The following is a 27791-nucleotide window of genomic DNA, read 5'->3' as shown; positions in this document are numbered from 1 at the left end:
TGGCTACAACCGCAAGGAAGATTGGCCCACATGCGCAACGGAATTGGCAGAAATGGAATTCCGTAAAAACGTTCGGGGAAAGCGGTGGAGCGACTGTATGCCTGGTGTGTGGGTACCGGGTCGGTTCAAAGTAACGTCGGCATTCGTGCTGGAATAACTTCGATCGTTATCGTGCGACGAAATTACTGAACGGCGACGCGAAGGCACCGATACGTCATTACAACAAAACTTCGTACACTTTTTAGGCGTGGATTGGGGTGGGGGCCGACCCCCTGCTCTGATACAAAAGTAAACAAATGGAGAAAACAGTAAAAACTAACTAAAGTAAACTTTAAAAAAAGATTGTTAAGTTTCATCATCATTTCTACTTGTCCACAAAAATGAGACATTAGAAAAAAAAAATCTCCGACCCGACTCACCCTCTAGAAAACTTTCTCCGTCTGTCCCTGCTATTCTCTACTGTGTACGCAAATGCACCCAGGCGTGTAGCATCACGTACGTACGGTATACCGTTAGTACGCCGTTGCGAAACTAACGATGAAGTTAGCATGTAGAAAGGAGATCCATGAGAACGGACGTCGTTTCCAAAAACAGTCCGGTGGTGAGTGAATGTTGATTGGTGGGTGGAGGCAGGGAGGAACTTCTTTCAACCGTGTGACATTTTAATCCTCGGGAAATGAATACATCAGATTAGTTGAAGTCGATTCCATCATGTACCAAGCTATGAACTGTCGTTATTAGTGCTTCGTTTTTACTTGAGCGAGGAATATCCCTGCTCAGCAAATTTTCCTGTATCCTTGCTGGTGGTCACCTGACATGTTTAGAAAATGTTCGTAATGTAAATCTGCGCGTGATGTCTTGCCTAAGCAGCGCAACAATAGCATGTACTTGCAAAATGGATGAACACAACATAACGTAAAGACAATACACGCCGATCACCTACCTAAACTGTTTATTTTCCAACAAAATATAATACACAAATGGCATCAACTTTAATAAACTTTTCGATTTCAATGTTTTCTGGAAAAAATTACATTGTGGGTAAACAAACAGCAATTTACTGGAAATGAGTTGGTTGACTGTTGTCACTGGAAGCACAGTCGCAAAAAGCAGCACTGTTCAGGAATCTACTTCCATACTTCACTCTCCCTGCAGAGATATTCTCCGTAAATTTTTCTTGACCAGGTCTGGACCCTAAAACAATCTTAGATTTGGCTCTGTTACAATTCAGAGAGACATTTGACTAATTACCGAGAATCAAAACGTATCAATTTGGAGTCTTAATGTAAGGTGGTGCGACAAAGACTGCCATGATGCATGTCGGACGAACACCGAATTTAGAAATTAATATGACGGGTTTTTGGGCACTCCGGGAAAAAGAAGAACTCAATTGACTACAATCTTTTGAGTGGATTCGCTCCGAACTTTCCATTGAGAAGTTTCACAGACAAAGTACCTGACGGATAAGGCCTACTCTGCTTTTAATGGGCGACTTCTAAGATGTCTAGCGGATCGGTCAGGTAGGACCAGTACGCTTGCCGTTAAGTCTACCAGTCACTCCTAGGCTTTTTTTTGGGCCCGCTCTCAATTTTTCGTCAAATTCATTGGTGTTAAGAACCCAATTAATGAAATTTTTTATCAAACAAATCACTGACGTAAACTTCACGTCAAATTTTTTTGATGAAAGAAGAACCATTGTTCTGTGACTTCCCTGTTTTCAAAACCACGGGCAGAATCCTGCATGAACGTCCAGTGATTACAATTTGAAACAATTTAACACAGATATTCTCCAATAAAAATAACAATAGATAGATAAATAAAAACAAACCAAACATTCTCCCCAAATCTGCAGTGTTTTATGGTTGGGTTCTGCCCGATCCGAAACTCTGATTTGAGAAATCTAAATTGGAGTTTATCTTCGTGGCAAGTTAATTTCCGAAAGTTTTCATTCTCGGAAAACTGGTCATAAAAATACCGCACCGGTTCAAGAACTTCGCGTCTTTTAAGTGTGTCTCAATAAAAAACGTTTAGACAATAGTATTTAAAAGACGTTGTAACCAATTTCTGGAACACTTGATAAATATTCATTTATACATACATATACAAATGGTGCGACAAAAAATACACCTCTATTTACAACTGACACCTCCGATTACCATATTTAATACTTTTTTCTTCGGGTTTTCCCTTTTTAACCTAAAACAACATTCAATTTACAACCATAAAAATAGCATCTTAATCTTCTTAAACCTGGCACAACCTCCAATGTTTCTTTTGGGTGTGCATTTCAGACAGTCACAGAGGGTGATGACAAGGACAGTGACAAACTAGTGCATCTTCACAATTACTCCACAGTGTCGGTATAGTGCTCACGCTTGTACTCAAGTACTTGGGTTTTTGGAACTCAAACTTGTACTCAAGAAAATGGAATCACACTCACATCGGTGCTTGTAAGAAACATTTTCCATGAAATTCACTCATGCCAGAAAACTGATACTTGTTACCATGGAAACGTACTCGACTGCAACACTGCCCTTCCAGAAGACAGAAAATGTTTGCTTTGTCGTCAAATGAACATGCTGAAATGGTTACTCTTACAGAAAGTTACCAGTTTGTACCAATGCTGATATCACAGGAAATGCAAGTGGTGTAAAGTGGTTAGTGCAGCACGTTTTGCTGTTTTGACACTCATGTTTTGTTTGCTTTTTTTGGATTCCACGCAGATCCCTAAATAGGTAGGGGATTTGGAAGGAGCACATCCCTTCATTATCTTTTGGCACATGTAACTTTTTCAAGCTTTGAGAAAAACGATCAGGTTTGTGATCAGTGGCTCTGTGCTGCCCATTCACTGTGTGCCTCTCCTTGTATTCCTACTCTGGATCTGCCCACTCCAACTGTCTTTCTTTTCCTTATGACAAATGCATAAACAGGTGTCAACAAATCCAAGTAAGTAAGGTTTCCAGAATTCTGAAAATAAACTTTGTTACAACAATTTTAAGATACAGAAACATCACATCTCTGACAAACTTGGAAGATATTTCTTAATAAAATCATGAAGAGCTTTCACTTTCGCATAGAAAAACAGCAACTACATAAATACACGTGTATGTATACAGATCAAGATAGGCCTATATATCATTTGCCACATTACTATATAGCACCAATGCCCACAAGCATCCGGGTGGGTTCTCTTAACTCCTTAATGTTACATAATTCCTTGTCACTGTGTTCAGTTTCATTTGCACCAACCATTTTATAGTTTTTGCACTTTTTGGCCCAAAACTGTAATGCTACAAAAGACGGTTTTGTAAGATGTCTGGTCTTTACCATGAACAACTTATGATTTGAGCATTCGGTGGGAGGAGTGGGTAGAGTGCTGTTTCCATGGTGACCTGACATCAGAAATTGTGCACTTCTTTAAGTCTCTGAATCCCACTTCCAGCTGAGTGGGTTTCAGCTGTCTAAATGTATTTAAGCACCCATATTTGTCATGACCTGGCATGTTTAAAAATTGCATATCTTTGGGTACGTTATTTATCTAAATTGATTTCCCATCCCCCAGAAGTAGATTAAAAAAATGTCCTCCCAAAAATCGGAGAAAACAATGGTTGTGTAAAAGAAAGGAAAGGGCCCCAGACAGAATCAACAAAACATATTACAATTTCAGGAGAAGACGATGTGGTACCTCTTCACATTTCAGATCATACAATCGCGTCCAAAACACAAGATCAAACGGCTAACTAGGTAATTCAACTAATGCACGGCTTTTTTTTCCTGGCCACAGCTAATTGTATCATTTTCGCAGCAGAGACAGGACATCACAATAACAATAATTAAAACATCAGTTCGGAAACACCTTTGCTGTCAGAGCAACGTGTCGGAAGTCCCCCTCAAAACCCAAGTTTTCGGTGAACAACACCAGAGCTATGACAAACGGTTTCATTCGTGAGTTAGTTACGCATTGGCCAATCACACTGCGCGAAATCTGTCAACCCTTTCCAAATGTGCATTGGGTAAACAGACTTCGCGCATTGTGAGTGGTCAATGCGTTGCAGACTCTTGGAGGCGCCCTATTGTGAATCAAATAAACACACCATTCTCTCAGGACTGTCCACCCCACGGTCTACACCTGCAATCTCTGGGGACACTCAAAGACGAGGCAACCTTAAAAGAGTCCACAGAGACGAGTAGTCATGTTGAAGCGAAGTCACTGAGCTTAGCGCTGAAGGAATATTCTCTGGATTGCTGTGAGAGTGAAATGCCCCTTCAAAGGGAGACACCCGTGCGTAGGGTGACCAGCACCCTTGAGTGCTCTGGCTCGCAGTCGGGGAATGGAACAGTATCATATCTGGAATAACTCTCTTCCACTTCTGCTGTTTAGATGTGGAAACTACGAGGGCAGTGCACACAAGGGCTATAACAGTCATAAGCAGAGTTTAGAGCGACAGGGGAATATCCCCATAAACTGAGACAAATTTGTTTTCTTTAAAAAAGTCGCAGAGAAAACAAAGAACCAAACTTCATGCTCTCACCTTCCCTGATCCTTTGAAATCCTAAAAGAGAGTTTGGCTGGATTTTGAGGGCATGGAACAAGCAGAATTGTTTTGTAACACAGTGGCAAGTTCAGAGGATTCCGAAGGCTCCAAGCTAGAATGACTTCTGACTTTGTATCAATGCACTGACTCTAAATGAGGCATACAGCCCATCAAAACAATGAAGCCCATGTGAGCCAGAGGAAACCACTCTGAGCCAAACGCAAGAAGCCATACACATTAGAAGTGAACACCGCGTAGTGCCCTTTTAGTACGGAATCAACAGGTAATTGAGTCATTAAGAATTTTTGGAGGACCTCCTTGCTTTAAAAAGCAAACAAGAAATGTAAGTACGACGTGACAGATTGTAAAAAACAAAAACCAAAAATGTTGGTCCACAAAAAGCCTTGTTTCTGAATAGGCGACAGTATCGGAATGAGTCAATTTTGGACACAGCTGAATAGGCAAATTCGCTTTTCATTTAAAAATCTTTAAAACTTTCAGGCCTGACACAAAAGATTGGAAATGCGTAAATCAAATATCTGTAAACAGGCAACATACAGCGTGATTTCTTATGACCCTTCAGAATCTGTCTAACCCCACAGTTGGTGGGAGGGCGTTCTTCACTGGTCAGTGCCTGCTCGGATGATGCTGTAATTCGGAATGATTGCATACAAACAAGGACCCAACTTACTGTTTCCACCCTGCTGAATACTGTATTATGAAGACTCCATGCACCACAAGGTCACCTGCTGCTGCAATGGCGTATATCCGCCAATCTAGCCGATTTGGGTGGCCTGAGGCAACTGAACGAAGGCCATCATACGTGGGTGACCTCGTCCGGGTTCCACTCTGACTCGGAGTCAGTGTCTGAGATGTCATCGGTGTCACTGTGGTCGCTGCCTGTGCCAGACGACTGACCACTGTCCGCCGATGTCCGTCTCGCTTTGTCGCTGACCACGTCGCTAAATACACACGTAACCTGAAGATGTACCATAAAATAAGGGTAAATACAATAAAGACTATGAACTGGAGTGACTGTTAACTGGGATTATGGGAAATATATGCCACAACATAATGCATAATTGCTTAATCGGTCCTGGTATCTCCATCATCTATGCTGTGTATAAATGCATACATGTACGCTTGTGCTCAGTGCTGTACTTGTGACGTGTGCGGCAGTCCACAGTTCAAAAATATGTGACCCACTCTGTGAAAATGAGTCTTAAGTCGTCGGAGCCACTTTGGAGTAAAAAGTCCTTTCGAATAATTTTGCATATTGTAAATCAATAGGAACCCACGGCATTTTCACCAATGGAGTATCCACTTTCATCAGGATGCCAAATTGAGTGATACATCAAAACCAAAAACTCAATTTGCTCTTTCAAATACAAATAAAAACTCAAAAAGTGGTGACTTATGACTCATTTTCGCAGAGTGGGTCACACGTGATTCAATCTTGGAACCGTGCAAAAGTCAAGCCACAAGGGAAGTTTGTCTCGGTCTGAATTTCAACACCGTCTCATTTTGAATCCTGTTATGCATCAAACATCCCCGGGCAGGTCTTTCGTGCGTAATGGAAAACTACCTTCCCCACAATTGAGAAATTTGCTGCAGTAAACCTTAAGAATGCAGCTGCAGCGTACAGGCAGAGGCAGCCGGTAAACTATTGGAAACATGAGATTTCTCGTTCTGAAAATCTGACATGAATATGTATCAATTTGGAGCACCATTTTTTTCCCTGGTCCAGTATAACCCATGTACGTGGGATACATTGATACATTCACACGCTGCCTTTCTCGCGTGCAAATCCTTTCCAAGTGACACTGGTCACCAGCAGGACAAAATTGAATTATAAAAACCATCATATTTTTGTATATATTGCACTACATGTACGTAATCTCTTGGATGGTAACCTCCCACCACCGGCCTCTCGACCGAGCGTGTGAACCACAACAGACAGCATAGGAACGGACTGTATAACTTCAAGATTTTTAAAACTGAATGCCAAGTTTAACCTCAACAGTACCGGGCGTTGATTGACTGACACTGTCTGAAACACGATGGAAGGCACACAATCACACTACGATTAACCCAAACAGTACCGGGCGTTGATTGGCTTAGAGTACTCACTACTACAAAATACAATGTAACACTCTTGAGCCTGAAGGACCTAGCACTACAGATTACTATTTCTGGCTAGGTTTATTCCGTTGTCACTCGTACAGAGAACAATGAAACCATGCATTCATAGTGCCACAGCACTGTATGGTACATTGTCTTCTCGATTGTATTTTATGGCTTCAGAGAATAATAATGCCACATCCTCTTACAAGCGACAGGGCTGAGTACTACATTTTACTACTAAGTAGTACTTGGTAGCATTCAGGACTGTTAGGGTTAATGAATCATTTTGCAACAATCTAAATATATATCACACTTTAGAGCCCGAGTTTACAGGATATTCAATATCCATCATGAAACAAAGAGGCCAAGGCTTTGCTTATAGACCTTTACCATGATGCTACCACGTTTGTCTTGTTCCCTATAGACCCACTGGTAAGAGTAATACACCTTCACATACTGATAAAAGGCTGGGGCTTCCAGCCTCTGATTTGTTACATTAGTTTGAATGGTAGAAAAGCAAGATGGCTGCCCCTAGGTAGAGCCTGTCAATGCTAACTGCTCCATGCAATGGAATTCAGTAAACCGCAGGCACCAGTCCCACTCACCCGGAAATTTGGGGAGAAAGACTTGTTGGTTTTGTCCTTGTTGGCCTTGTCCAGTTCGTCCTTCTTGAGAGAGAGGACCATGGTGTGGCGGCACCCTGGCAGGTTGCACTCCTCGGGCAGATGCTGACTCAGGCCGTTGGTCTCGGCCACGTTCTTGCAGCTCGGCACGAAGAAGGTGTTGAACCAGAAGTGGAACAACTTGTCCTGGCACAAGCGGGCACAAATGCGGAGAGTGTGAGTTAAACATTGTTGATTGTGACTGATGTCATTTTTCTTTTGAGCAGATTGGTGCTAACACGAATAATGATACGCTTTAATACGATACGAAAAATCCAATCCCAAATCTGAGTGCGGCAACGATAAATCTTTCGTCGAGGACACATTGAATGCGTCAGAGCCTGTGGAAATTGCTGGGCATCGTACAACTTTGGACAATGAAGCACATGCGGCACTCCAACATGGCTGGTTGCCAACACTCTTTGGGACAGAATTTCCAGGCAGTGGCCTCATGACCGAGCAGGGGAGATACCTTGAACTGACCATTACCCTAACCCTCCTCAATCCTCCAAAATCCTTTGGGAGGTTTTGGAGGATTCTGGAGGATTGAGGGTGAATGGCAAAAGTGCATGGCTGATTGCGAAGGATGCCATGAGTGAACGTCGTAGGTTAGACCTTGAGTTGCTCCATCTTACATCGGCTTGTGCACAAATAAGGGCTGTCTTTTTGTCGATTCTGCCGGACTAATTTTGTTCTTCGCTGATTCCTGATTGTTTATGTTCATAGCAATAAGGAAGCAAATCTCTTTCTCTGAAACGTTTTCAGTGAATAAATTATGGGTTCACATTTTAAACAGCCAAAACCTGTGCAATGAACTATGTCTTCCCTAGTGATCATGGTAACAGCACCCTCAGTTGTCCAGGAATGCATGAATATTTTTAAAAGGAAAAAAAACCAATATATTTTTCAATACGTTTAACCACACAGAAATCTAAGAGTTTCCATACGTTGAAGAAGAGTAACAAGTTGCCAAAAAATTGTGTCAAGGAAAAATTCATTGCGGCTACACTTTCAGTGAGATGACGGGGAGCTCCTCTAACCTTCTTGATCATGTTGGTCCTGTGGTGGAATTCAATCTTGATGTCGCCACAGACCGGCACAGGCTGGGGAAGGCTGAATTCTTTCCTTTTGACGCCTCGTTTCACGCTCTGCCGCAAAGACAGAAGGGGGAGAAAAACCAATCTGTCAGGCCGAATTCCTTCAAAGGGAACCCCTCAGGATGTGTGGGCACGTTCAGTATGAGGGTACTGGGGAAGTCACGACTGCTAGCATTTCTTCGAAAAACCATCTGTTTGAGTCTGTTTTCTTGAAAAAAAAACAAACAAACTATTGAAAGGGCTTGTATTTGAATTTTGAGCCGCCTTTAGTCAACTGCTTTTGTAGGAGGGTAAAGACACATGTCACTATTCAAATACTTATTTTTGGAGGAGAGATGTTAAGCAGCCACCTACACCCGGACAAACACAAGTTGAGGATTTCAAATGGAAATGATATGACTCGTGGGCAGAGACGGAGATGAACTGAGCGTGCTAACATGTATTCCCCCCGGCTAGTTTACCCTTGCGGTCAACCGTTGCACCTGTGCCTCGAAAGGCCGGGCCTATCCATTTCACCGGCCGCCCACGCACATGTAAACCCATACTGGCCGGGGACCGACGCAACAATATCTCGGAATTGTACGAGCCGAGTGGCATTGTTTGGCTCATGATGCTCTTGAGTTTACAGTTTGTGATATTTCACGAGGGATTTTTTCCCTCTGATCTGTGAAAGATTCAGACTAAAAAAAGCGGCAAATGGCCACAGGTCTTGCTCTTCTCACATTTGAATCTATTCCGCTGGCTGGAAAGCTGTGAATTAAGGAGGTGCCTATTTCGCCAAGGAACACCTCACAATCTACACAGCTGAGCTCGGTTAAAATACAATTGACTTGCACACTGGGTCGGGGGGAGGGGTGGAACGTTGGTTTTCATTTTGTCAAGACAGGATGGCGGGCATTGCCATCAAAGCAATGGCTGTGGAGACTACTGGTTGACAACCTAGTACTTGCACATGTAAATTCCACTGATAAAATTGTTCTTGTTCTGAGCCAAAGAACTATCACAGTAAACTTACTAAGCAGCAATAACGACAACCCTAGAAAGGCGCTAAGCAAGTTTTGGCACTCACAAGCACCCCTTACTTCCATTTTCCCCCATTCACTATATTTCAGTCCCTGCACTGGACTCTTTCTGACATTTTCAGTGCATCCTTATTAGTTTGTAGAGGCTGAAAACAATTTCCCTATTCACAGTCCAAAATATACCCCCCAGAATCGCACAAATTCGTCCGGATCCACTAAGCAGACGCGACTGCTCGCAAGCTCAATGCCACGCCAATACAATACTCAAGTTCTTCATTATCACAGTGTTCTTCCTCCAAAAGTCTGGACATGGTGTGATGCTGGAGCAGACTCGTTAAGGCCTGCTGGGGCAAGGGCAGCCCTTTATACTCCTCAAAACATGATCTGCGACCTGTGCTAGTGCTGTGCGACATTTCGAAGTGAGGTACCCGAGGAGACACCAGAGAGGGGTGAGGAATCCAGTGGGAGGGTGGTGGGGGGGAGCATGCTGCTGTACTTATGCAACTGGTGGCATCCCAGCGGGGATGTGAACCTCAGCCTCTGCTGTTTTAGGGGGCAAGTGGTGCCTCAATGCCCAGTCTTACCTCGTAGGTGGGCGAAGTGAAGATCTTGACCTTCTGCTGGTAGATGGTGAAGGAAGGTGTGAACGTCCCTCCGCTGATGATGGGTATTGTCTCCAGGTGGATCTTCCTCAGCAGTAGCGTTGTGGGCTTGTACTCCAGCTCTTGGTTGATGAGCTGACCGTAGTACTCCACGTATCTCTTCTGCGACGGTATCGTGACACCCTGCAAAATAAAGGACAAAGTGTATATTGATTCATTTATTCCGTTTCTTTACCCAGGGTATGCCCAAACAGTTACAAACTGGGTTTCCATTGGGGCCCTGCGATCATAACAAATCAATAGAATTGTTAGAAACTCACGACGAAAAGTAAAATTGACAAACACGACAAACATTAATATTTTTTGTACAAATACAGGCCACTAAAATATCATACATATGTGAACATTGAAATAATCAAGGCATTAATTAAATACCGATCACGGGATGGGCGAAAACCCTTAAAAAACGTTGCTGCCAACTGTAGCCTTAGCCCACAGGAGGACCCTGAACGGTAATGTGAACAAATATCCGTCTTTTTGCCCCTCCCCAAACCAAACTTGGCCATAGAAACTTGGTTCTGGATCCTCTCTTGATTAGGGTTGACATTAGCAACGGAGGACTCGGCTTTTGGTGTAACGCTTACTTCCCCAGCTCTATCCTGACACACCTGCTATTCAGGCACCCCATACCTTGCCATTCATAGTCCTTGCTGATGCGTAATGCTGATGGGCCTCCTCGGCCGTTTTGTACAATCCCCGGTGTAGCATGTAGGCACAGATCATCACGCCCGTCCGGCCCTGGACCAAAGAGACCCCCAACAAGAGCTGGTAACTTTTTCTCAAGCTGCGCGAGGGCAGTTTGGGAATGGGAGAGAACTAAAGAGTAGGCTGGCCGTTCATAATAATTCTTTGCACTCTGTTGTCTCTGAACATTGTTCAAGATGGTCTTGAACCAAGACGATATTCCCTCCCTCCCATAAGATATTTATTTTCTTCTGACCGTTTAGCAACATTTAGGAGGAGCAGCCTTCATTGCATTTTCAATCATAGCTGTGTATGTTTTCAGACCAAAACAGCACATGTTATGCTTGCTTCGTCATTTCAGAGAGCCAGGATTTATACATGTCATTTCATCATCTCTTGTTTGTGGAGCGTAGTTTGCCAAATCCTGGTTGTCTCCCCTCTCCCCCAAAAAAAGTGGCAAACGAAAGTTCTACACTTCAAGAACGACAAAAATTGATCATCACCAGGCTGTCTGTTCAGCACCGGAATATCAGTTTGTAAGGAAGTGACCTGATTCAACCGAACCAGACGGTCTGCAGGCTACCGGCCAAAACAACAAGCACTGTCTTCTTCTGTACTGCGCACAGTTGCTTTTGAAAAAGGAGTTTCTATTCCCATGTCTTCCACATGAAAACACTTTAAAAATAGGCCTGCCATCCCGTTGGCCCCTTTGCCATTTATGCCGGGGCCACCTGCTTTATGTGTGACCATGTCGCAGCGGTAACGAGTTTAGCAATTAGACTCCAGAGACCTACGGTATGAATTCTGTCTGCATCTCTAGGTCGTATGGAACTCATTAAACAGTGGGGGGGGGGTTAAGTAACAAAGAAAAGCCAGAAAACAGACACTATCATGCAAAAACCTTATTTGCATAGAATACAAGGCTAAGGGTCATAAGTTAAACAGTTCACAATGGTGTATTTGCTTTGTATCCCCCCTGAGCTGAAGTGCACCCCCAATCAGCGAAAGAAAGACAGGTGGTTACAAGCGGGTTCTTGCCCGCGTTCTGTGTGTATGCAAAGACCATACATGCCGGAATAAATTAGTTGCGTGAACTCTGCTTGCTCTGCGTGAAACATGCATATACTTGCAAGCCTCATGATGCATCTATACGGTGAGTACCAAGTGCAGTGGCCCCCATCAATGCTCTTATGCATGATGATGATTTTATATGCGGAGCTACTGTTTCCTGACAGTTGCCCTGCACAAATCCCAACTGGATGCTCTCCGCCATTGAACAGGGCCGTCGGGAATGTCCGGGAAAACGTCACCGCATTTGTCTATATACACGCAGGTGATAGCATTGTTGCATTGGTTAATGTGGAAAACGTTTTGTTGGAACGAGGGGGGGGGGTCACACCTTGCCCGCTTTGCAGTGTATCGCTGCCACATTCTTATCGCTCTCCGATGCCAGCCACTGGTCCAGATCCTCGCAGAATGGCTTGATGAGCTCAAACCTGGGCGGGTTGTGGTCGTCAAATGGGTAGTTGGCCACCCTGTTGCAAAACTTGGATGCGTCATAATTCCTCTCAGAGCACCTGTTGTTCCAAATGGGAAGGTCAGAAATGACATAGGCCAGAGTTGCCAAAATTTGACGTGACACGTGAGCTGCTTGCATGTTCGCCTGTATTATGTCCACTTTTCTACCTTGAAGAACAGAGTGACACAGTAAAATGAAAACAGTTTCCATCCTTTCTCAGGTTTTCTTTAGAAAACAGTGAAATCAGTGGCACATATTATATTCCTTAAATCTTTGATTATCCATTGTTACATCGCAACAACCTATGACAGACTGTTATCCCGTTTCCCCTCAAAAAAAAACTCAACTGTTATGCCTGAAATATTTTATACATGTACATCTTAGGGTCAGGAGTAAAGCAATTCCAACAACAGCACAGGGTCTTCATTAATCAAAAATGAATAAATTAACCATGTGAAGGGATTTCTGAGATCACATCAGATTTATTTCACAAACCTTTAATTTACTGCTGAATAAGCCTTGAGATTTCCATCTAGTAGCTTTAGGTATGGGCCCAGATATCGCCAAGGGGTATCAGTTTCACAAATTTTACGATGGGAGGGGGTGTTTAAAGACAGTTTTTAACATTCTCCTTGGAAAGGACAGGCAGATCTGTGTATTTTAATCCTACATGCAGATATAACCATGTATCTAAGACACGCATGCACAAATATAAAATCCTCATTACCAGACTTCAAAATCACGAGGAAATTAAAATTTTTGGCTATCACACTGTGCCCCATGCCACCTGCATGTACTGTCATCCGATTTACCATGTTTGGGCAATAAAAACTACAAGCTTCTCTCCTCCCGAAAAACCCTGGGGGACAGATGAAACAAATCCTGCCTACGACAATGTGACCATGGCAACCCTTCATCTAGCATCCCCACCAGAAATACGAACACTTGTCAGATCCAAAAATAGCCCTGATCAGAGGGACTAGAAATATTCTCCCTTTTTGTGTTGGAGGTAAACCCTACTTTGCCAATCAGAAGCCAGGTTCAATTGAGTGCTTCATCGCCCACTTGTCACTGAGGACATTGGGTCTGAGGACCCAATCCCTTTGCTTCCCTTGTGATCCTGCTCTTCCTGTCATCTGAACTTTGTTTACAGAGAGGGAAAAGTTCTCAGAACACCCACTCTTTCCTGGTTTCATCCACCCAGCAATTCCATCTCTGTTCTGAATACAAGATTGCCACAGCTATGGACAGGCAGTGAACATTTTGCTCCCCGAACCCATTTGTTTTGTGTTGGTTTTGGATTTTTTTAATTACATGTACTTCTATTTTACATCAACTGGAAAGCTTTTGTTTCCTCCTGAACCAGAACTGTGCTGGTATTAACATAAATTATTTTAATTTTTTGGGGAGGGGGGGGGGTTGAAATGCACATCAAACAGAGCCAATACTTTCCTACATGTACCAATCTCTGGAAGTTGGAACTCCAAAAATGTGCTGGATAAATTGCTTTGACAGAAGCCAGAAGATGTCTGTGGTCTAATAATCACAGTACTCTGCTTTTCTACTTTGCAGACAAAATGCCCTTCACAAGTGTGAAAAGTGAAAAGTGTTACTATAAAATTTCAAATAATTTACTTACAAATTGTACACTTTGTAATGTTCACCATGCCTCTCTTCCAAAAATCTGAAAAAGAATTACAGAATTAATGAAAATAGACTGGTCAAGTGCCATTTCTTTTCGATGAGTTATCCTTTATCCTTTTTTATCCAGAAAAGAAACCACGCAAATTCAACTTCAGGGCATTAATTGGAATTGATATGCTCATTTTCTAGTATCACTACTGAAAAATGTTTTGACACAGTCTGGCACAATTTCAAGCATTTAGGAATCTGAAAGATGTCCTGACACACATGTAATTCTGCATACACCAGTTCCCTTGACTCTGTTCAATTTCATTGGTTGTTAACAATCTCACTGTCAAACAGGAGAACCAAGATAAAGATAAACTAAGAATGATGACACAAGTTCCCAAGAGATATTTTGCATGAGAATGGCCACCTCTACATGTGTATTTTCATGATTGGCTTGAGGTCACTAGGGCCTTACGACATACATGTACATCAAAGGGGCACAATTGCTGTTCACGCTATTTGATGCAATGCAGAAATGCACTGAAATTCCCGGCTGGCCAACGCATGAGTACATAAACCTCTCACTGAGTCAAATTTCAGGGGAATGGATTAAAAACAAATTGGGGGTAAACAAATTTCAAGTTTAACATTTCTCTTTATTGCAAAAGTTAGTTTCTTTTACTTTTTTATTTTATACTGCAGGAGGCAAGGGGAGTGGGTTAAATTTGCCTTTTAATTTTCCAAAGAATATCTTCTTCAGATTTTTCTCACCACAGGAAAGAGGTTAATTCCTTCTGTAAATGTTCCTGCAAAATTAGTCACCTTGAACAGAAATGGACAGCCACCCCAAAAGTGGGTACTGAACTGAGCCTATGATCTTGGTAAGGCTTGTGTCAACACTCACCTGACAATCGTCTCAATGTTGTTCCGGTACACGCCTTCCAGCTTCTCTGCAGGGAAGCCCATGGCGATGATGTTGGGATAGATATCTGAGTTGAGGTCCGAGTCAAGGAACCAGACCAGTTTGTATGTATACCACAAGAGAAGGAAATACTCTGAACCACGCCCACTTCCGTCTCACCTTAGTCATGCGGTTGAGTGCTTAAGCTAATGCACATTTCACAAATGGGAAATTTACCAACCAATACAAGTTGACTGTGTGCTTTCCAACGTCCAAATTGTTGTGCTCTAATTTTGCAAGCAGCATTGTTACATTTACATCACACTGCAGAAGAAATGTGTAGCGGGTGCTTGTCGGCTGCAACATGCCACTTGACCTTTGACATCACGACAGAATATTTCCGTATTTATTGTCACTTTTTCTGGGGGGTAATTGACATCATTTGCTAAAATGTGTCAATGAATGAATTTCAGACTGTGCAACAATGCACATGTAACAAAGTTTCCTTTTGGTGATGATGCTGACGGAAATGTTTTCTCCATTGGCGTGGGAGACCGGTTGTTTTCTGGAGATGAAGCATTAAAATCACAAACCGTGGCACTCCGATTTCCACAATGTACTATCAGACGAAACCATCAGTGGAATTCGAAAACCACCGAGGGACCAACCTGACACCAAGCGCCGGAGCTGACTCCCACGCCTGCTCTCTAACCGCTGATATTTGACACCAGAGTGCACATGCTGGCGGCCCAGGCTTGCACTTTAATTAGTTACTTGTGGTTACTTGAGAAAATATTGACAAGGGAGGTTGTTACTATCTGCACAACCCAGTGGTTCTGTTTAGTACATGAACATGTACGTGGGTCATTCCCTGAAGTTCGGGCAGAGTTTGTGATGGCGCCCCTTGTTACATCAGTGGAAATAAACATCTTTTTTCCCTGCACGTGGATTCTAAATTGACATTGTTCTAAATCTTGCTAGGTTCTTGTAGTGGTGTGCTTCATCTTTGCTGAATAATATGAATTAATCTGTTGTAATGTGAAAATAAAGGGCAATAAAAGTTATCGATGTAACAAGGGACGCCGTCACAAACTGTGCCCGATCTTTTCATGGAATGACCCATGTACAATGCCCCAAGGACTGGGGTTAAGAAGTTTGTTATGCGTACATGTCGTTACTGGTATGTTTACCACCTGCAAATACACGTATCAGCAGACTCCAATTTCCCTTGTCTGTAACATTTCCCAACATTATGCAGTCGAGGTTTCATCACATCTCACGACTGCAACGACAGTGCACATGTAGAGTATGTGTGTTTTGTGTAGAGTACGTGTGTTTATGAAAATGTTTCTGAAATTTTTCACAAGATATTGTTGCCTGGTCCATGTTTCAACATGTACTGTTCACTGATGGTGCACATTTGTAATCACAAAACTGCCACTGGGAAATGATACAATGCACATGGTAATGAATGGAAAGGCTGTAGGGACAAAAAAAAAATGAACATAATTTCCAAGAAATTGGAACAATGTAACCCTGCAGCTAGCTGCTTGACCCTGACCCCTGGCACCCACCCTGCTGGGTTTTTGCACTCAGAAAAAAAAAAAAAGAGAGAGCCAGAGCAAGAGACACCATTTTGATAAAAGAGCCCTTCTTGTCTGTGTGAGAGGAGAGACCCAGGATGCCCTTGAACTGCCAGGGTGCATTAGGGACCTCAGCAGGTGAGGTAAGAGGGAAGTGATGACAGGCTTGGGGTAGGTTGGGTTTCAGCTCTGGAGGTGAGGTGTGCAGTGGTGCATTTTCAAAAAGGCTGATGTAGACACATCCATGTAACCTTCCATGGAACAGGCATGGCATGTACCGGTACATGTACGTGCATGTAATCAGTGAATAAAAAACATCAGTCCGAAAAATTGTACATGTTATTCAACTCATAGACAACAAAAACATCTTCAGCGTACGATACATTGCCATGTGCCTGAAAGAAGGGCGTCAGCACTTACGCCCTTTTGCTAGGAAGCATGATCACTGCAAGAACATCTTTCCCGGCAAAACGACATATGTATGCAACTGTTTCATTTAAATGAAACATAAAGATTTCTTTGCAAACAGTTAAAAAAAAAATTTCCCAAGTCATTTAATTAGCTGTTCAAAGGTTGGTTTTTGCACAGCCTGTGTTGATTTTGTAGTAAATTTTATCCGTTTTTACTAAATAAAGAGAGTGTGTTTCTTGGGCCCTTTGCCGGGAACATTTTTTCAGTTGTGATCGTGCTTTTCGGCAAAAGGGCATAAGTGCGCTTACAACCTTCTGCCGGGCACACGACGACATGTACTTTCTGTTCCCCTTTCTTTTGTCTTCATGACAAGAATGTACATAAATGAGATGTCTCTCATTTTTAATTCGGCATCAGGCTGGGACAACTCGAAAGCCTTTGAACTTTGTTTCGAGGGAGCCTTTAGGTCAAAAGAAAAAAACTGTAGAGGAAAAAACCCACTCAGGTGTTATGAGGGAGAGCCCACAGAATCCGATAGGGACTGAAAACCCTTATTATACACACATGCGGACCGAGGCAGGATTTGAATGTGGGTCTCAGGTGAAAGGTGAGTTCAACAGGTATGGGCCAACATCACGTACATGTGCGCCACTGCGCCAACCTGACTTCCTGAAAATTTTGCACCGGATCTCTTTGGTGAAAATAAGTTACTGCTGCATGCGTGTTGTGCATGTACATGTATATCGTCAATCGATGTCAATGAACCACATCTACTAGGAAATGTGCGTCACCAATGATGTCAAATTATCCATTGCTTCCCTGTTATAAATGCACGCAATAATGAGTCACGAAAATATTGTGTAAACTTTTTCAGCTGTTTTTGAGAAGACTTTCAGAAACCGAAAAAACTCTCTTTTTGATCTGTATCTGTTTTGAAGGCCCTTGAAGTAGATACATACATGTACCCTTCATGTACATTTACAGCATATAAATGAACATGCAGCATGTAATTTGCTTCAGACGTACAGGTACGTGTACATTGTAAATTGGTGGAATTTGCAATAGTTCAAAGGATACTTTTTCTAAGTTACAGGTATAACCATGTTTGCCTATTAAGATGAAAGTACCGTGCGATTTATGTGTATTAACAATGCACAAGCACAAGTGACTGTGCATATTCCTTGTAACTGGTACACGGTAGGCCAACATGCCTATGGGGATCAAGTTCACTGTTTTGTCAATACGCCACACACGCACGTAAACAAAAACTTTCAACAGGGTTTACATGCATGTGCCCTGTGGTGTATTTTCTTTGTTCTCGTGTACAAAACTCCCACACAACAAGCACAAATTTTCAAATCACTCCCATCTGAACCAGATTCACTTTCCTACTTTGGAAATTCGACCCAACGTCCCTCATTTAAAATACTTCATTATGCGACAGATGAACGGCACTTGAAAATTCCTCCTATTTGAGTAAACTTGAAATATCTAGTTCGTGAAATTCTTGTGGGGTACCACTTTTCGTACCCCACAAGGTCAAAACTGGACTTGTGGGGTACCTTCCATTATTTCAGTGCCCCACAAGTCCCTCTATACATGTTCCCTGTATGATGCAAACTTTATACAGGACGTCTATTATAGAATGGGAAGTGTATTGGCACACACATGTACATGTATATTGTACATGTACACGTACTACCAGGACACACGTATTTTGTGCTTCTTCACATGTATTACGTGAAATCCTCTAACTGTGCCACAATATCCTGTGAAGACATCAGCAAAAGGAAGCAATGCTGGGCTCACATGACTCCCCCCTGCGGATCTCTGGTTTAGATTCTGGGATTCGGTTTCGGTCGGGGGTCAGGGTGAAGAAGGGTTGGATCTTCCACCTGCCCTGTGAGGCCGGGAGAGTAGTGTTGCACATGCTGGATCACTTTACAGATATTGGCACAGAAATTTTTGCGGTCACTATCTTTTGACAAAAAAGTTTATCGGTTCATCGTGGCTCAGACATGAATCGACAAGGGTGGACGTATGCAGGGACGCATGCATACACATTTACCATACATGAACGTGTAATGTGACCGCCTGCCGTCAGAGTTTATCACAATCGAGTGCACTGCACTAACATTATCTGGGAAAAATCAACCTACATGTATTTACACCAATATTTCACAGAACCTATTAGGGGAGGGGTGTTGAATGCTTTCAGGGCATTGCTGCTTCTTTATCAAAGGTTACAGGCTTCAGATGACAAATAAATGTGTACTGTACCCTGCATACATCTCTTTGAAGTCAATTTCTGCTACACGGGCTCACTTTCAAGTAAGATGCAATTTGTTGCTATTTCTTGTGAATTCTGCCTGAAGTTACCTAATAGCCAAGTCTACAGTGCCTGTACCATCCTATGGCAAATGTTACGTTACCGGGGCAATTCTGTCACTCTTGGATACCGGTGATAATCACCCTGACCAAAGGCTGCCGCTGAACGCAGGCCTGCTGTTGAGCTTACAACCATGCTCTATGTCCCATGTACAGTACTGTACCATATTACTGGAGTGCAGTAATGTTCCTGCATTATGAAGTACATACATGAAGTTGATTAATGTGCATGCATGTACATTAATCTGTCTGTGCCAACATATCTTAATCTACATGTATTGGAGCATTCTGACACATCATATCTGACATACATGTATGATTTAAAGTTTAAAACACATAATTTAATTTCCGAGACTGATTAAATTAAGTGATGCATATTACATGTACCTGCTCAACACATTGAAAATAGTCTGAAGCCAATTTTATTACACATGTCAAACTGCAAACATGTCACTGCAGGGATGCAAAAGGTTTTCTGTTGGACCCCAAATTTGTAAAATTACAGACTGACCTGACCCACACTGCAAGAGAGTTAAGTGCACTGGCGCTGCACCAACCCATGCAGTCTGTGAGCAAATAACAACATACATGTACATGGACCACTGCAACAGTTTCAATTCCTACATTTTGTTCAAGTTAGTTTTCAAAATTAAAAAAAAAAAGGCTTTCGAAAGTAAGAAAGAAAAGCCACTAACGTGCCCAGAGACACAATCTCGTTGGTGATTCTACAATCAGTGACAGTAACCCCATCCCCTGTGGGCTGGTACACGTGTTCATTTCCAAACACTTCCCCTCCCCCACGGCAGACAGTGGCTGCCTCTCTCACCCCGTAAATTCCATCACTTCCTACGTTTCCTGTCAAGTGGCACTGAAATGCAAAGTCACTGCTGTGCATGTGTTTTTATCTGGTGCGCCGCTGGCATCAGAACATTCAGAATTCATCCAGATTTGCACCACCTAGAAACACTTCCCTGTTGTGCATGTACACTGGTGCAGTCCAGGTCAGCTGTGCACATCTAAACATGTACACAGAAATTGCATCAGCATGGATTGTTTGCATAAAGTTGCATGTAACCATGGCAACTTCATACCATTACCAAATTTCTATTTGTATTAAACTTTCTCACTAGTAATAAAATACACAGCATAAGATATTAAAATCAAGATATAGATCAGAATAAATTCTATCTTTTTGTTAAAATGTTTATGCAACATGTACATGTACTTGTAAATGCATTTGTCCCTATGACAACAGCAGGCCTACATGTATGAAGTTTACTGTATTATACACAAACCTAACATAATGAAAGATATAAGCGTCTCTTTTGGATTATTTCATTTCAACAAAAAACCCTTGACAAGCATTCAATTTATTGGATACATTAAAAATGGTCTAAAATGCTATCAGTAAATAACAGAAAAGTAAACAACGCAGTGCACTGTACGTGCAGTGCCAACTAGGTAAACGACAAATTATTAAAATTGAGAAAGTGTCATACAAAAACCTGCTTTCATTATAGCCGTAATTGGAAACTAACAAATAACTTTACTAGCCTACCAGTACAGCACTTTTACTGAATCTGTGCAAACATGCACTATTAGAAAGACCTCATACAGAATCTGTGCATCTTCCTGTTTGCTTAAATTGAGAGTTAGTATATTGTCCAAAACTTCATTTCAGTATCTACAGGTAACTGGACTTTTCTTGTCCAGCACAGGGCATTTGGAAATACCCTTAATGCAAGTTGTTTTGAAGCTGATTAACTTGACGAAAAGGTCTTTGCATTTGCAATGAATACAAGCTGAACAGCAATAGGATTTTGTGCTGCCAAATCTATACCCAGCAAAAAATGAGACCGAGGGGTACCCCCCAACATGTCCAATCCCTATACACATTCCAGACTATTGTTACTTAACACATCCCCCCAAGATGTCTGAAAGGAATTCCCCAGATTCCTGCGAGACAATGACCAACACAAAGCAGGGGGGGTTCTCTCCGTCTCATACCTTGCTGCATATGGCCAAATCCCAATTGAAAATGGGCCAGGCATTTGTCAATAATGAGGCATTCAAATTTCATACTACCCATACATTATGCACCTTTGGCAACCAGCACAGGTGTGCCGCATGTAATTAACAATGAGCATTGTCCAACGGTGCATTGTGAACAGTGGCATGGGGACAGAATCTGCCCTCTTTCAGTAGCCCATCGGGTATGACGAGTTACACTAGAGGAACGAGGACACTCAGCATTTAACATGTTATACATCTTTTCCATCACAAAGCTATTTGGGACAGAGATGGTGTCAAAGGAAATTACTCAACTTCCAAAATAACCCAAGTAGGCCTATCTTTCGACATCCTGCACAAAACGGGGAATAAAAATACACTGTTCCATAGCTGGACGTAGAGTGTATTTTCGGAGTTTTCCCCCCTGAAATGGGAATTGCACTGCGGAGGCGACCGTGTGTAACTTCCTGCCCAATGCAAACATACATGTACACCCATTATTTACCACTGCCCACAATCAGGACTAAGGGAAATTACTGATCTGTAATTACGAAACTCGGAGGGGAAACACCAGTTACTTCTCCATCAAGCTCAGCCACTTTCAATCAGAGGAAAAATGTGTTGTTTTTTTTCATCTGGCAACATCATTATGAACAACTCTGTGAAAAAAAAGGGATATTTTCTGGAGTGCGTCCTGCAGGAGAATGCTAAACATAGCATGTGCAACAAAGCACGGCAAAGAAAATCCAGCAGTAACACTGTTTATGTACCGGTAACCGAGGAAATCTCTCCGTTCAGAATTTCAGAGGCACAGGTATTATTTTCTATTTCTGTCATGGTCGAGCACAAAACTTCCAGAAGTACTAGTACTGTACATCCTTGCTCTGTGTCTACATGTAGCCCGATCAGCCTGATCCCATGTCACAACAAAAGCTCTGCGTCTAAGGCTTCATTACGCACTTCCTTTGTGCGTGGGTACCACCTTTTCTGAACAATACCCTGGGGGGGAGGGAGGGTTGGGACTGAAGGGAGGGGAGAGAAGTGGCTGAGAGACCAGTTACTCAGAAATGGCTGAGATTCTTTATCTAGCTCATTCAATAGGGGCAAGACATTTCCACTGTCTCAGTGAGGTCATCCCTTGTGAGTGTGGTATGGAGGTGGACGGACTTTGCAAGAAACTCCTTTGAGTGGGAGGAAAGAGACAATGAACCAAAAAAACCCACCTCCCGGATGTTAGCATCCCCAAACTTCAGACATCCAAACAGCAATTCAGGGCAGAAAAAAAAGAGCAATGGATACATTCCAAGCAAATGAACACTTCTTACTTTATGTACAGTTTAGGGTGACACTTAAAAGCATGACAAAAGCAACAAATCGGAGAGAAATCATGCCCGAGGTATCTTTTATAATACAGCTTAGATAATATGTAATGGTACTGGCAATACTACCGTACCAGTGGGGGTTACCTTTGGGCAAGGTGTCTCTTGCTATTCTAAGAAAACAAAAAACAAACTGACAAAAGACTGAGACAATTTCAGTGAGACAGTAGAGACACAGTTTGACAATGGATGCAAACTCATGGTCACTAAGGGAAGCCATCTGCTGTCAACAGAGTCAACGACCGGTGAGTTTGACAGTGTCTATTGCACAGCGTAGCGACTAACACAGGCCTACATGTATTTGTACATGTGTCACGTACACATCCTATGCGTTTTCGTGTACATGTACAGTATATGATAGCACATGTGCACCTACATGTGTACGAGTACACATCAGGCACCAATTTCATAGAGCTGCCTAGGTACAAAATTTGCTTAAGTGTAAAAACCTTGCTTAAAAAAACAAAGGTTACCTACTCAAACTCGATAACTCACGCTAACCAAAAGACAGCTAAATACAATCCCAAAACAATATGTACATGTATACATCACATGGAGTTTTGGTTGGTTACATTATTTATCAAGCAAGGTTTTCTCGCGCTCAAGTAAATTTTGTGCTTAAGCAGCTCTATGAAAATGGCCCCAGGAGTCGTTCAATTTCAAGTAAAAATGGATCATGGGAAGCAATACTTTAAAATGGCCTACACGAAATCAAATTTATATAAAAATAGAATTTTGGAAAAATCAAAATTGATAGCATAATTTATAACAGTATGTGTACATGTATACGTGTACACTGCATGTACGAGTGTACTCAATTATACTGTGTCGGTCTAAAGTTACACAGAAATGACAAAATATGCATTAACAATTCTAAAAGAAATCAAGATACATGTAGTTGCTGTTTCCCAGGTCTGTTCTATGTACAATGTACATTGACAAGGGATGACCATATTTTAACGTACATGTACCTATAGTCCTGTGCAATGTTTTTTGATCCTCAAAAAGATTCATTACACGTAACCATCATCTAGCAATCTAGAACCATGACAAAAATTCCAGGGGAGAAAGTGCCCTGCCTCTGTCATTCTCTGCAAAAATCTCAAGGACGATACATGCCCTTCCATATAGGACACTGCATGACAGATTAAAATAACTGACCTCAATGGTATCGAGGACAAAGTTCATGTTGGGTCTGTCTGCATGTGTTCAACATGCTACCTGAGGACGGAGGTGTACAGCTAGATTATGATTGTCACCTTTGGACGGACTAAATCAGTCCCAGAAGTTGGCATCTGCCATGGACTCCTGTTCCTCCCCCCCCAAAAAAGATGTACATGTGTCACCCTCATGCCACCCCCTCTCCCAGTGCACAATGCTTCTGGAGATGAACCCACTGAAATGACCTTGACCACAAAAACCACACACCAAGCACCATCCATCACTCCAGAGTGGGGAGAGACACCCACCACCGCTGCCTGGCTACAACAAACCCCTGGCTGGGCTTGGACACATTCCACTGGTATCATATCCCATTGACTGACAGCATGCCTGCTCTCCCCAACCACCAAAGTACAACCTGGAGTACAATCACCTGCACCCTCACCACTGGCCATCATCATTATCATCCCCTGGGGTCACCCAACGATTGTTGACCTTCGCTGACCTTGCCTACCCTTTATCAAGGCAGGGGTGCTTTGGCCTCCGCAAAGACAAATACTGTGGTATCCCCCTCCCATTACAACATCAGCTTCTGTCACTTTTTCCATTTACACTGGTATTTTCAGATTTACGTATTAATGTACATGTACATGTACTGGTACATTTCAAAGTACTGGGCATGATTTCAGACTCAGTACAGATACGATAATACACGGCACAGTAAGGGGTGTTCCAACAATTTCATGTCATGTGCTGTAAATAGTCTGTGACTAGTTTTCAGATGATAACTTTTTATACTTTACAGACAGGTTAATGTGTCTCTAAAAATACATGGTCTAAAAATAAATCATTATGGTGTCCGGTTACAGGATGAAGTACTGTACTTTTGTGCACAGTTACTGCTGAGCAACAGTTTTGGTTCTAGAACTTGCATATGGATTTGTATGGAATTTTTACAACTGCATTTGCCACGTCAACGATGTTCTGTCCACTGATTTAATTCAAAATAGGTCATATCCAAGAGCAACTTGCTGAAATTAGAGAAAAACGTCCCCTTCACACAGTGCAAACAAACGAAAAGTGTACGTGTACAAGTACACACGTATAGTGACAACCTGTCAGCAGTATGCTGATCTAATGAAACCACAACGAATTTCAATGTATTTCAATAAACTACTTTGGATACAAATGATATTAAATAAATGAAATGAAGGACATTTATAAAGAACGGACAAAGGACTGCTACAGTTTCAAGCAAGTCAATCGCAAGGTGAATGATGAGGGACAAACAATGACAACGGAATGCCACTGCAACAATTTGAGATGCGTCACTGAATGAATTAATTCTGCACTGGGCACCTCATGGGAGAAGTTGCTGCATGAATGACCTGATTGCAATGACAAACGGGAGGGGGCATTGTCTTAGACTGTACTGGAGTTGTAACACTCATACCCATACTCGAACTCAGATGTGTACTCAGTATTAAATCATTAATCACACTGGGCTTTTATGCACTAAATACAAATCAGCACATTGTGGGGTTTTAATCAAAAGAAGGACAACATATTTTTGGTATTCTCCTCTGGAATTTATACCTGGGCTGATTCGTTATCAGTGGAGGGCCAAAAACTCAAGAGGTTAACCAGTGAACGGCACATGGCAATACTGCACCTGTGTGCTAACACATACATCTGTTATTGTGCACACACCTCACCACAGTATTAACACTTCTGAACTTTGAACATACCTAATCGCAAAGTTGGATGCCAAATCAGAACAACCTGATTTGGTGACCAAAATGAATTCTGCTTGAATCAACCATCAGCCTGACATGAATAATAACGGTACTGGATGGCTTGTTAGGGGGTACATACATGTATACAAGAATATATTGTACTCGCTAACTTGGGAAAGAGTTCCACACAAGGACAACACTACTTCTCCCTTGAAATGTAACGGCCGTCATAAAGTGATAACACCTTCAACTCAAGCAATATTGTTCTAGCTCACGTAATTATTCTTGTATCCCTTTCAAAGTGATCAAACATAACTATTTCCCGTACGCCTGCTTGTACATGTACCAGGTAAAATGCCATGTAGGCCTACTCATTGAAATTTATTATTTTTATTATTTATTTGGCCAGAGCAATAGACATGACAGGTCCATACAAAGCAATCAGTATAGTACAAAACAGATTAATACTCCCAGATGGGCCACGGGCAGCAAAAGCAATAAAATTATTGTGATCCATAGACCTGCTGCCCAACACTCTTATCCTCATTCTCACAAGGGATTTTTGGATAAGCTCAGGGGGCAATACAAAATTCCACTGAGCTTAACTGTGTGGTGTTGAAATGCCGAGGCCATAACTACAGTGTGAACATGTGTATTTGTACATGATCTTGCTGTATGCACATCACAAGGTAAATGTACCACGTGCTGCCAAGCTACATGCACTTGCTATGAAGTAATTTTGTGGGGTAACGTGATGTGATGCAGGTGCACACGATTCCTGCTGCAGTGAATCACAGTATTTGCCATATACATCTCAAGATTTCGGCAGATCACAAGTTTCGTTACATTTCATTGGTACCAAGGTAGATTTGGATCAGCTTTGGTGCCATTGTGAATATGACAGCTCAGGTTAGCAAAATCGAAATGATGTTGGAAACACACTTAGCACAGTGATTTGAAAACAGCATTGCCACCTGTCAAATTGCACACCCATGACAACCAACCATCTATAAATTATAAGGAAAGAGTTCTATCTACATGTACGGACAATACTTGCTGCACCTGCCCAAACACCTACATGTACATGTGTGAGACCTGTCTGAAAGGAACAAGTGTTTTTCTAAGTAAATGCTTTGGAGTGTTCTATGCTAAATTTCACTTTTTAGGACATGTTATCACATTCTGGAGGCTGTTATAACATTTTAAGGGAAAATTAGCATTGTCCATATATGGAATTCTTCCAATTAAATAATTGTAGCCCTATGGAATTATTTTTTTATTAAGATTATAATAAGAAAAAAACAAATATCATTCAATCTTCATGCCATAAAACAATATGAAAAAATCCCTCTGTTAAGCGAATTGGAGCAACAACTATTTTTGTAACAAATTAAAAAGGATACAACTCAAGTCCAGATCAAAGTTCTCATCGACATACCGCCTTTTCTTCTTGCTGACCATTCCCCGTATCTTGGCAGCCGCAAGAGCCATGTTTGTCACTTCACTTGGGCACTCAACGGGCCCACAAACACCAAAGACTGACAAGTTTTTTTCTGACCAGTGAACAATTAAGCGTACAGCTAAGGAACTGAACTTCTGAAGTTTGGTGATGGCCCACCGTCCACGACACGGAAGTGCACACTGTGGAGGAGCGCGAAGCACCTTGTTCGCGTACACAATTCGTAGTTACGGGTGCGGTGATGTCATGAAGTTGCCACCTACACGTTAGCAGTAATTTTTCCAAGTGAATAACCACACTGGATTTCGGTGGACAATTATTTCATTTTGATAGTAGGTGACATCCTGATAGCTGATGTGATGGTCTGATCTTTAGGAACGTGTTCAGTTACCAAGGTGAGATTGTCGACGCTTGTCCGTTGATCTACATGTTCATGTATATCATGTTTCTCAAGCTGCATGCAACGTGCGTATATCCCGTTTGGTGTTGCGCCACACTAGTACGGTGTGTGCTATTTATAACAGCATATCCCAGTATCGATACTCCTCATCGATACCATGGTTCAGTGAACTACACACAACGAACTGTTAATGTTCGCGGTTAGCATCATGTGGTCTAGAGCGTCATGTGGGGAGCGCGGGGCTCTAAATTTTGGGCGTTAAATCATGCATCATTGACATTGTGGCCTACGTATGTAGTAGCTGGCGAGTATAGTGTAGGCAAATTGGCTGTCGGTTTCAGTGAACATTTGTTATGACTTTTTTCTTATAATTGTAAATAATCAAGAGAAGTTCACCATAAGGATGGGACTTGACAGATCCTAGAC

At 42.2% G+C, this 27791-nt stretch overlaps 1 protein-coding gene across 2 annotated transcripts; it reads right to left on the bottom strand.

Moving 5' to 3' along the window:
• Positions 1-935: 935 nt before the first annotated feature.
• On the bottom strand, positions 936-27445 carry LOC110982892 (phosphatidylinositol 3,4,5-trisphosphate 3-phosphatase and dual-specificity protein phosphatase PTEN-like). Of its 2 annotated transcripts, none has more exons than XM_022241693.2 (9): positions 26910-27445; positions 14842-14926; positions 13945-13989; positions 12186-12363; positions 10733-10840; positions 10025-10225; positions 8362-8469; positions 7265-7468; positions 936-5514 (listed from the first exon to the last, which is right to left on the bottom strand). In XM_022241693.2, the coding sequence occupies exons 1-9, from the start codon at positions 26995-26997 to the stop codon at positions 5353-5355; spliced, it is 1179 nt and encodes a 392-aa protein (XP_022097385.1). In that variant the 5' UTR covers positions 26998-27445; the 3' UTR covers positions 936-5352. The 2 variants fall into 2 exon arrangements, with proteins under 2 accessions (XP_022097385.1, XP_086985798.1); XM_087129672.1 differs by having other exon boundaries at positions 12186-12472; positions 26910-26964.
• Between the last annotated feature and the right edge of the window lie 346 nt (positions 27446-27791).

This window comes from Acanthaster planci, linkage group LG19, assembly GCF_054643075.1.
Source record: "Acanthaster planci isolate LZ-2023a linkage group LG19, COTS_SCS, whole genome shotgun sequence".
NCBI classification, from domain to species: domain Eukaryota; kingdom Metazoa; phylum Echinodermata; class Asteroidea; order Valvatida; family Acanthasteridae; genus Acanthaster; species Acanthaster planci.
The sequence above is the reverse complement of the archived record's forward strand: the minus strand, read 5'-3'. Positions and strand labels throughout refer to the sequence as shown.

Bases quoted from the DNA above. Each gene is read 5' to 3' on its own strand.
- LOC110982892 (XM_022241693.2), bottom strand. From the start codon at position 26,997: ATGGCTCTTGCGGCTGCCAAGATACGGGGAATGGTCAGCAAGAAGAAA. The intron at 13,990-14,841 runs GTGAGTGTTGAC...ATTCTTTTTCAG, and splicing joins AACATTGAGACGATTGTCAG to ATTTTTGGAAGAGAGGCATG. The intron at 10,841-12,185 runs GTGTGACCCCCC...TCTTTGGTCCAG, and splicing joins TACACTGCAAAGCGGGCAAG to GGCCGGACGGGCGTGATGAT.